At 50.1% G+C, this 10,846-nt stretch overlaps 1 protein-coding gene across 4 annotated transcripts; it reads left to right on the top strand.

The window, feature by feature from the left end:
• Positions 1–50: 50 nt before the first annotated feature.
• Positions 51–9,664, top strand: LOC117897756 (pneumococcal serine-rich repeat protein). 4 transcript variants are annotated; one of them, XM_034806799.1, is made up of 7 exons: positions 75–556; positions 3,314–4,333; positions 4,497–4,631; positions 4,863–7,331; positions 7,391–7,512; positions 7,568–8,598; positions 8,658–9,664. In XM_034806799.1, exons 2-7 carry the CDS (start codon positions 3,536–3,538, stop codon positions 9,434–9,436), a joined length of 5,334 nt encoding a protein of 1,777 aa, XP_034662690.1. In that variant the 5' UTR covers positions 75–556; positions 3,314–3,535; the 3' UTR covers positions 9,437–9,664. The 4 variants fall into 4 exon arrangements, with proteins under 4 accessions (XP_034662689.1, XP_034662690.1, XP_034662691.1 ...); XM_034806798.1 differs by having other exon boundaries at positions 51–119; positions 4,497–7,331; XM_034806800.1 differs by lacking the exon at positions 4,497–4,631 and having other exon boundaries at positions 3,314–4,242; positions 4,880–7,331.
• Positions 9,665–10,846: the final 1,182 nt, after the last annotated feature.

The raw sequence follows: 10,846 nt of genomic DNA, 5'->3' as shown, positions 1-10,846 counted from the left end.
TCTTCTTGCGGTGACGCAGGGTTGCTATCGAACGTGTTGTGAAACGCTGCCTGGGAGCGCAGCTGGCATACGTTTTGCAACACTCCAACGCCTGGTGTTGTAATTTTTCTTGTCGCAAGGTGAAAACGAATTAAACGGCTATTTAATAGTGAAAAGTGAACAAATATGCTTGAATCGAACACCTAAACGTAGCTGATTGAGCCGTTTATCGGTATTCCATAAAGGCTCGTTGAGAATCCTAGCAGAAGTGCATGAAAAACGGGCCTGAAAATTTTACTTTGTGTGTAGCCGAGGCCCCCATACGCACACACAAACCACACACCAACCACACACACACTCACACACATGCACACACACTCACACATATGGAGATAAACGCAGCGATGGCCTCGTCGCATTCGCAGCATATATAAAAGCTCAGTTGTATATTGGAGAAGGAGCGCACAAAGCAGAAGACGAGAAGAAAGATTTCTGTGTCATTGAACGAGGCGACGGCGACGACCAGGCCAGGCAGACCAAGGAATCAAACTCCTCCTCCCCTAGGAGCAGGCTGCAGGTGCATAACTTTTCAAGGATACCCAGCCAGCCAGCTCTCGCTCTGAGAAAAACTTGCTCTCCACACACTCTCTCTCTCTCTCCCTCTCTCTGTGTTACGATCGATATAGCAGCAATTAGTTCTCGCTTTAGTAGTAGTTTTTTTTCCATTTGAGCAGTTCCTGGGTACATAACATAGACCGGACCCCTCGCCACCATACCATTAAATCAACAAAATCAATGCAACGAAAAGTGAACAACGGAAATATGTATTTTCCAAATTGTGTCTACATTTGGTGCGTGTCTACGAGTGTGTGTGTGTGTGTGTGCAATCATAATAAAAAAAAACGCAGTGAAACGCGTTCTGCGCGTGTGGAAAATTAAACCAACAGCAAATATAAAAAAAAAGAGACATTAAGCCAGTGGCAAGATCACAGACAGACAGAACACTCACACACACGCACATGAGAGCACACAGAGAGAACATTCACACATACGAGAGGGCTCTGCACCCAGCGGAAAAAGGTTCGACGACAAACCCCAGGCAGAAGCAGCAGCAGCAGCAGACGCCTCTGCTCGGTTCGATTCGGCTCCGGTTCTCTTTGTTGAATTAGTTTTAAGTGCATTCATCATTAATTTAGTGGATTCTGAGACTCCAGACTGGGGATATTCTTACGCACTTTTTTACTCGCGTTTTTTGTTCGAAGTTCGAAGTGTGTGTGAACCTTTGCAAAGGAAAAATCAATAGCAACAGACGTAGACATTTATTTGCCCCTGTTTATGCGAGTATACATGTGCAGCCCTTGGCTGCCCTACTCCTTCCTCCTGGCCAGCAGCAGCAGCAGCAACCCTTGCAGAACCAGAACCAGAACAAGAACCAGAACCCCCAATCCGTAGACCCCGTGCTCAGATAACAATGCATATTATTAGCTGAACAGCAAAACGAGAAAATGTTAAAAAATAAGAGTGAGTGTTGCTCCCAGTTCTTGTCACAAAAAAATCGTCACCGTTGGGCAGGGTCGTTGCCGTTGCCATTGCCATTGCCCCTGCCCAGCGGCATCCTCGGACGCGTTCGCCCTCATCGTTGCCCCTGTTTTTTGAGCAAAAAGCTGCTCGAGAAGTTGTCGGCCACAGGCCACAGGCCACATCTCTCTGGTTGGCATTCCAATTCCAGTCGACCAATCGACCATTTGTGCCTTGCGTCCAGCTTGCGCATGGCAGCCCTACTCTTCTCATACCATGCGAGCGCTGCCCGGTGTCGTGTCCTCATGTCAGGTCAAAATGGAGTGGCCACAGGGTACTCAAAAAACGAGAAGCTACTGCATTCGATCTGTGTGTTCAAAATAACCATAATTTTTGTCAGTTAATTGCTCCTCGAATCGGATTAAAGATAATCTGAAATATATCCAAAGCAAAGTTCTTCTTATTCGAATTTAATGAACATCACACATAAGGATGATTAACTCTCCATTTCCTCACGTAATATTCTTTAGTTTTGATTATTGACCTATCGATTTTTATCATGTTATATGGTACGTTGTCCTGCAGCTGTCCAATCCTGATCGCATTTTGATAATTTGGAAAGATTCCCCTTTTTTTGATGCCTTTTAGAGTACTTCAAGTTGCAATATTAATGATTGGGTAAAGCCCAACATTTATTCTTCTTTTAAAATACATATATTTTGGGTGACTGTTGGTTCAGGAATTAGTCTCTAAAGTGCACTAGTAACACCCAGGAATAGTAAAGCTAAATAGGAATTTCCCTCTGATTAGTTTTTGAACAGATGTTTCGTTCCGGCGCAGAGCCTGACCAAACAGATGTTGATTATTTGTCTGAAAGCACAAAGCAAAAGTGTCAAAAGTTTTTTTTCAGCAGAAAATGAGCAATTAAAAGTGAGGCATGCCAGTTTCTCCAGGTTTCTCCACAAGTGATTAGAACTAGTACCAGAAATAGTCTAAAAGCAAGCGGCAACTTTCGGCAAAAAGCAAACCAAGTGATCCTTTGATTCCGAATCCGAATTTGAACCGAATCGTTTCGGTATTCGCTTTGTTAATTCTGTAAGAATCTGCGTCTCGGCTTTCTCATTGCATTTCTGGATACTGAGTCAGACTCAACACTTTCGCTTTCTTCTTCTCCCTCACTTTGCCGTTTTGTTTTCTGATAGATTCACTTTCGATCTATAAGCTCTATCTTTGGACATTCCATCAATCGTTCGAGCTATTGTTTTTTATCAAATATCAAAGAATGCTTAGCGGCACATAACATTTTATTTTCTTTAGTAAGCCAAACGGCTGGAGCCTCGAAAGCATTCCCAGCAAACATATCATTCCTACGAATAATACAATGCAAAGAAATTGTGCTCCATCAGTCGATCAGTCAGTCCTTTCTTTCCACTCAACAGAATGTGTGTAATGTATGAAAATCCAATAGATATCGAAGGTTCTACCGATTAAGTTACATGGAAACGCACTGACACAGCGTCCGTCATTTGTATATTCTTAGCTGTGGAATGAGTTCTCAATTTGCGTGTGATTTCTGCAAGCTCAGCACTTGCTCCTGTGGCGTCTGCTGGGGTCTCTGCAGCGAGAGTCTGTGAGCTGAGAGTCTCAATCACGCTTACGCAGATAACGCTCGTGGCATTCCCCGCCTTGATCGGGCGGCACATTCTTTGGATATCGGCTTACCGAAGCTCGCAGATAACACACCGACAGCAGCTGGGGGGCTGGCATCATTCTCACTGTGTTGGATTGCCACTCACATTTCAATTTCTTTTCACAGCTCGAACGACTCGCTCGGGCAGACCCCAGACCCTAAGGATTGAGCAAGATGGCTGCCACTACTGCCCAGCAAGCAGGACACACTGTTTTATGACTCTGAGGGGCAACCCAAAAAGAGACTAAGCGAGAGAGAGAGCGCAGCGAGAGAGCGACAGCCCACGACGAGTGAGCGTCAACGAGTGAATTAGCAGCCAGCGAGTGAGCGAAGGAAGTGACCGCCATCATGGTTGACAGCGTGCAGTGCCCCGTGTGCACTTTGTATCTGCATGCGGGCATGAATCTCTCCGATCACTTGGAGACTCATCCCAAGGAGCAGGTCATCAAGGCGCTGGTGCAGATGACAATTGTGGGCAACACTGGCATGGGCAATGCCCTGGCGGCGGCCATGCTGGGCAACAGCTCATCATCAGCAGCAGCGGCACCAGGAGCAGGAGCTGCAGATGCTGGTGGCTCCAAAGACACCGTCGTCGCCGCCGTCACGGCAACCTCTGCATCTGGCGCTGATGTCAAACCAGTTGTTGTGGCCGCCAGCTCATCGGCAGGCAAACCCATAACAGCAGCAGCCACAAATGCAGCCCTGCAGCCGCCGCCACTTTCCTCCTCCTCCGCCGCGGCAAGCAGCAGCGTCAGCAGCAAATTGAGCAATCCACCGATGAAAGCACTGAAATGCGCACCGCCCACGACTGAGGCGCGAGCCAACAACACATCCGCACCCACCACAAGTAGCGCAATGACCGCAATGTACCAGCCACCGCTGGTCACCACGGAATATCGCTACACTAATCAGCAGCAACAACAGCAGCAGCAGCCGGGCTTTGCGCGTGGTACCAGCAACGCGACAGCAACCGCCACACTGGTGATACCACAGGTGCCACAGCAGCACTTTCTAGCCAGCAGCCATACGCAGCAGCAGCAGCAGCAGCAGCAGACACACTTTGCCCATCAGCAACAGCAGCAGCAGCATCATCCTGGGTTGAAGTTTACCTATGCCACCACGCTGCCACCTCCGCCGCCGTTGCAGGTGAGTGTCAGAGCCAGGAGCCGATCTTAAACTGAGGCTTAAACTTGGGGCAACATTTAATCCAAGAACTACAAGAATATAATCAAATATCAGCCACACGTACCCCGCTTCAATGTCTTGGCAAGGCTTTTGCTCACACAAAGTTTCCTTTTCCTTATTGCAGCTCTTCACGCAGCAACAGCAGCAGCAGCAGACAGTAACGCAACCGCATCAGAAGCCTCCTCCCGCCTATGGAGCCGCCATCAGTCAAATCCGATCTCAGCACAACCAAAACAAGCAGCAGCAACATCAGCAGCAGCAACAGCAGCAACATGTGACCGTTCATCATAATGTAACCCTGGCACCACCGACAACAACAACAGCAGCAGCAGCTGGAGCAGCAGCAGCGACAGCTGTAGGCAAGCACAGCGGCAAAGCACACACGGAAGTATTCCTGAATCCCCCACCACCGCCGCTGCCACCACAGGCGCATGCGCAGCACCAGCAGCACCAACAGCAGAACCAACAGCAACAGCAGCAGCATCATCATCACCAGCACCAGCAGCTACAGCAATCATCGATGCCAGTGGCGCTGACAACAGCCGCACCCAGACAGCAGCAGCAACAGCAGCAATCGGTGACATTGCAGTCGTACGGCTCGAGTGCCGGTAGCTGCTCCTCCTCGTCCTCCTCCTCGACGGCGGGTCGAGCGAGTCGTCAGACCAACTCTCCCTTTGGCGCCTTGCTCAATGCTGCGGCGGCTGCGGCCAGCTCCTCGCCCTCATCCGCGTCTGCAGCTGCCGCTTCCGTGCTGCGCTATGCAGAGTCGCCAGTGGCGCATTATCTGGAGCGGGACAATGGTGACTTCATTGTCCAGGAGACGCCCAAGCACATTGTGGAGTGCGTGGAAAAGGAGGATGGGGAGTTCTCTGTCATCGAACGCATTTACCAGTCGCCACCGAGTGTGCTGCACATACACGACGACGACGAGGATGAGGACGAAGACGAGGACGACGATGAGGATGAGGAGAACGAGGCGACAGCGCTGGACGAGCACGATCATGTGGAGGATGGCGACGATGAGCGGGACGAGAACAGCCGCTGCCGCAACTTGACCAAAACAACGAAAAAGTCGCGCAAAACCAAGCCCAAGCGAACGTCCAAGAAATCCACGCGGCAACATCACTCGGACGAGGAGTTTATGAGCATCAGCAGCGGCTGCGAGAGCGATTCAGAGCCGGAGACGAAGATGGAAGTGCAGGCAGTGGTGCAGGCGGCAGCAGTTCCACCTCTGTGCACGGCTCCATCCACGAGCAGTGCAGCGGCGGCAGCAGCCTCAGTTGCAGTGCCTGCCCTGGCCGATGGCCACTCGAATTCCACTTCAAACTCGAACTCCAATTCGAATGCCAAGTCCAAGAAGAATCGCATCACGGTGCTCAGCGATGTGCCGCTGAACATGAACGAATATCTCGATCTGATGGGCAACATTGTGGCCTCCAGTCGCATCGGCACCTCGCGGCCATTCGCCGCCGTTGCGCCCATACCGCTGGTCAAGGTGGAGAAGGAGGAGCCGCTGGATGAGTACGACAATGCGGAGGGCGCGGATCCCATGCTGCTGCTGGAGCACAAGCCCAGCCTGGAGCAGAGTTGCGGCACCACCAGCGTCATTCGCATGGCCAGCGCCATGTCGGCGGCCACGGAGGACTTTACACAGCCGCCGCCCATGAAGGTTGAGGTTGAGGCCACGACGCTGCTACCTCAGCGGTTCTCGACACCCGCCCAGCTGCGTGGACCCAAGAAATTAGTCATCAAACCAAAGGCCACAGCAACGGCAACAGCAACAGCAACGACGACGGCGGCGGCGATAACAAAACAAAAGACTGACACCCCATCTTCCTCGAGCGCGGAACCGCCAGCAGCCACATCCATATCAAAGCCCGGTGCCACGGAGCTGATTCACATTAAGAGCGAGATCACGGAGCTGCCTACGAGCAGCATCCTCGAGAAGCATCTGACAACGCGGAAGCACTCGACGGTGAACGATGACGATGCGCGGGTGCTGCTGGAGTTTGCCAACTCGAAGCAGCCGTCGACACTCGCCGGTGGCAGCGCCTCCAGCACGACCTTTGTGGTGAATGCCAATTCGGGTTTCCCCTCGGCGGGCTCTGTGTTTGCCAGCAGCAGCGGCGTGGTGGGGGCGCAGCTGAAGGCGGGACAAGCGAAGCCGGGCGAGGAGTACATTCTGCCGGACAACAATCTGGAGGTGGATGAAATTGTGATATCCTCCTCGTCTTCCTACGCCTCATCCGTGGCGCAGGTGCATCCATCGTTGCCAGCATCGCTGCAGCCGCCCGCAGCAGCCGCCTCCTTCAACGACTTTAATTTCCTCTACCATCAGACGACGACAACGGCCACAGCGTCCGCGAATTGTGCGTACTTCACGCCCTTTGGCCGCCAGCAACAGCAGCAGCAGCAGCAACACACGCAGCACGGTGTCAGCGATGCCACGAATGCCGCCACCTTGGCCTCCTCTTCCAGCAATTCCTCGGCAATGGATCACGACTCGATGAATGCCACGTTTCGCGTGGCCAAGACACAGTCGCTGCAGTCCTGGTATCAGCCCGAACAAGAACACGATCCGCAGCATCAGTCGGAAGCAGCAACAGCAGCGGGAGGAGCGGGTGCCGGAGCCTCCTCCTCTAGCCAGAACCACGAGGGAGCGCAGCCCACAAACTTCAATGCCGCTCTGGCTGCCGTCGATTGTTGCAGCGTGGCCGTCGATGGGGATGTCAAGTATCTGGATTTGGACGCATGCAAGCGAGAGCAGCTGAGCAGCAGCAGCAATCTGCCATCGGCCTCAGCCTCCACATCGACAACTTCCTCCTCGTTCGCGGGAGCAGCGACAGAGAGCAGCCTCGTGGGTGGACTGAACATACGCACCGATGAGAAAATGCCAGCCAAGGGGGAAATCTCAGAGCAGGAGAGCAACTGCGACATCGAGAACTCGTGGAGTCAGTCGGTAAGGCTGTGCACAGGCAGCAGCTAAGGAATTTGGCTGATAAATTGAACCTTTTCCAGGTGTACGGCGACATATCACAGCGTTACTTTAGAAATCAGTTCACTGGCGGCTACAATCCGGACTGGCGGCAGGACTACTATCCGCTGCAGGATCTCAGCGCACAGCAGCGGGAGCACAAGCGGTAGGAGCGCTCGAAATATAAACCATGTTCCCCCCTTGAAACTCTTCTCTTGCAGTTTCGATTTTAATGCCGCCGATGAGGAGGCCTCAACCAGCTCGCGCAAGAGTCACTTGATTGATGAGCCGCCGGCAGCGGGCACCGCTTCCTCGACGTCTTCGGCATTGCTGGCTGGTCCACCAATCGCTTCAACGTCCCGGGCTGCCGCAGAGGCAGCGGAGGCGGCAGCTGCCACGGCTACGGCATTGGCCCAACGCAAGCCGCATCGTCGCAAGCTGTACAGGTGTCCGCACTGCGACGCGATCTTCGAGAAGCTGAAGGAGCGCAATGCGCACATGATTGGCGAGCACAATTATGTGCGTCAGAATCGACGTTTGATATGCACGCAGCCGCAGCAGCAAATGGGTGCCGCAATGTTGCCGCCACCACCGTCACAGCAGCAGCAGCAGCAGCTGCTCATGCATGGCGTTGGCTTGGGCATTGCTGGTGATGAATTTGTGCAAGAGGATTCCAAAGATGGCATTGTCAAGATCAAGCAGGAACAGTGCCAGGACAGGCCGGATGTGGAGCAGCTAGAGACCAGCCCGGAGCTGCTCACCGATGTCAAAGATTCCCAGCTGCTGGGCATTGGCGACGGCGAGGCGGATGGTGACATCAAGCCGCCCAGTCAGCTGGATCAAAAGATGACCCTGCCGCCACTGGCGATGACAACGCCCGCCGCCAAATTGGCAGCTTTATATCGAATGTTGATATCCTACAACGAGTCCAAGCTGGGGCAGGAGCGCAACAATCTCAACGAGCTGGAGCAGAAGGCCATGGAGAAGTCCATCTTTCTGTGCTATGTCTGCCGCACCGATTTCCCCTCCGTGAAGCTCTACGATGCGCATCTGACGGAGCATCCCGCCGAGTGTTTCACCTGTGGCAAGAAATTCTACAGATGGAAGAACTTTTCGCTGCACCTGAAGCGCCACTTGGGCTGGAAGGAGTTTGGCTGCTACGTTTGCGACAAGAAGTTCGTCGTGCGCAGCGCCCTCGTGGAGCACATGCGCATGCACACGGGCCAGACGCCGCTCAAGTGTAAGATATGCGGTGAGTCGTAATCCACAGCCAAATTCGATTTCCTATAACTAAAATTGTTCCTTTGTTAGGCAAAAAGTTTAAGCGTTACTCGAACTTGACGCAGCATCGCAAGCGGCACACCAAGGTGATGGTGCGCAAGAAGGAGTACGTGTGCCACTGCGGCGAGGTGTTGCCATCGAAGGCGCGGTTTCTGTGGCACAAGGAGACGCACGACGTGAAGCCCAAGTGCTGTCCGTATTGCTGCGATCGCTTTGTGCATGCCAACTCGCTGCGCCGACACATACGGCTGGCGCATTCGGATAAGTTCGACTATGCCGAGCCCATGGAGTGCCCCATGTGCAAGCAGATCTTTGCCAAGACCTCGATCAAGGCGCACATGGCAACGCACTCGACGGATCCGCAGTACGACTGTGCCATCTGCAACAAGAGCTTCTCCACCAAATGGAATCTCAAGATACACTCGTGGGTGCATGCAAATCGAACGGCGAAACCGTTCAAGTGCGAGTACTGCCCCAAGGCGTTTGTGCGAGAGCTGGACTTCAAGAACCACATCAATGCCCACAAACAGATCAAGCCGTACACCTGCGAATATTGTGGCTGCAAGTTCATACGAAAGTATAACTATATGCGGCACAGACGCGAGCATCATGGCACCAAGAAGTTCACCTGCGACCAGTGCGACAAGTCATTCCATCGGCACTACTATCTGATTGAGCATCGGCGCATGCACACGGGCGAGCGGCCGTTCACGTGCACCATTTGCGGCAAGAGCTCCACCACCAAGACCAATCACAATAAGCATCTGAAGATCCATCATTCGCGCGATCCCTTTACCGTTGAGGTCTAAAAATGGAATAATAATCGAACTAACTAATGTCTAATATTAATCATTAACTAAGGTAGTTTGTTCATGACTCTTCTCTGTGTGTACTTCGTGTGTCGTCGTCTGCGTGTCTCTCTCTTTGCTGAAGCAAAAGCAGAAAACAAAACAAAACAAAAAACAAATTAGTATTACCTATCGAACTATATACATATAAAATATTTAGTTTACATACGCGAATGCCAATTCTTGATACACAGACAGACAGACAAACGAATTATCAACAAACATTTTTACTAATCGTACATTTTGGATGTGGTTTAAGAACTTAGCTAAATGTCAAAGTGTGTACTTTACCCACAACCGTACCAACTTCCATGCCTGCTTTAAACAAACCCTTTTGTTGGCATACCTAGGTCAGTGCAATATACATAAATAAGTGAACATCAAATTACTTATTATGCCGCAAAAGCCCATTTAGTTTTGTGTAATTTTAGTTCTAATTTTAATCATTTATGATCCATACTTAGTTTAATTTTAAGTTAGCCACAATTGGTTCTACAAAACTTGCGAGTTTTTTCCGAAACTTGAGCACATTCGAAGCGAAGGACATACACAATACACAATACACAGAAAACGAATCCCATCTAAACAAACTTGTTATATAATTTGTATTTTTCTAATTGATGAGACAGACTAGACTCTAATCTAATCTAATCTACTCTCTGCCAGCAATCGAAGAACGTAAGTAAGCGAACACAACTGTCATATTGAATACAAAATAAAACGAAAAACAAATTTCGATGTACGTAGAATATATTTCTTGATTTCTTTAAGTAGTTGCAACTTCTCTAGGCTATTTTAATGGATTGTTTCAATGGTTTGAACTTTAAAGCATCAATTAGTTAAAATTTCTAGCATTAAGTGAACACAACATTAAGTCTAAATGAAATTTCATAATAATAGATACCAATAATGATAATAATGATAACAAGAAAAACAAAACAACAACAAAAAACCATACAAAAAAATGAAAACCAAACAATTTTAAAATATTTACAAATTACATACAAATTTCAATGAGAACTAATGGAAAGAAAAACCCATTCTATGGAGGAAATAAATTCAATTTATGGATAATTACAAAAAACAAAAGATTCGCGTATTTGCTTTATCATATTTATGGTGGATATTGGGTTTGGGTTTAGTCATGGAAGAAAGTCCTGTGCCAACGACCTCACAGAAAGACTGTTGAACTCGCCTTCTGGGCTGACTCATGACCGCATACGATACTTCAAGGTGAAGCAACATTGGCTGACTGGAACCAAGGGCACACACTCTGTTTTCTCGTACTTTGGCAAAGGTTAAATGAAATAAAATAAAATCCAGGCATGCACACAATCCCTGGCAGTTAACCGAGATCATTTGCAAATCTTC

The sequence above is a fragment of the Drosophila subobscura genome, chromosome O (assembly GCF_008121235.1).
Source record: "Drosophila subobscura isolate 14011-0131.10 chromosome O, UCBerk_Dsub_1.0, whole genome shotgun sequence".
Lineage (NCBI taxonomy): Eukaryota > Metazoa > Arthropoda > Insecta > Diptera > Drosophilidae > Drosophila > Drosophila subobscura.
The sequence above is the reverse complement of the archived record's forward strand: the minus strand, read 5'-3'. Positions and strand labels throughout refer to the sequence as shown.

Excerpts from the sequence above, each read along its gene's own strand:
- LOC117897756 (XM_034806798.1), top strand. The coding sequence starts at position 3,536 with ATGGTTGACAGCGTGCAGTGCCCCGTGTGCACTTTGTATCTGCATGCG. Across the intron at positions 4,334-4,496 it reads CACCTCCGCCGCCGTTGCAG|CTCTTCACGCAGCAACAGCA; the intron begins GTGAGTGTCAGA and ends TCCTTATTGCAG. Across the intron at positions 7,332-7,390 it reads AGAACTCGTGGAGTCAGTCG|GTGTACGGCGACATATCACA; the intron begins GTAAGGCTGTGC and ends AACCTTTTCCAG.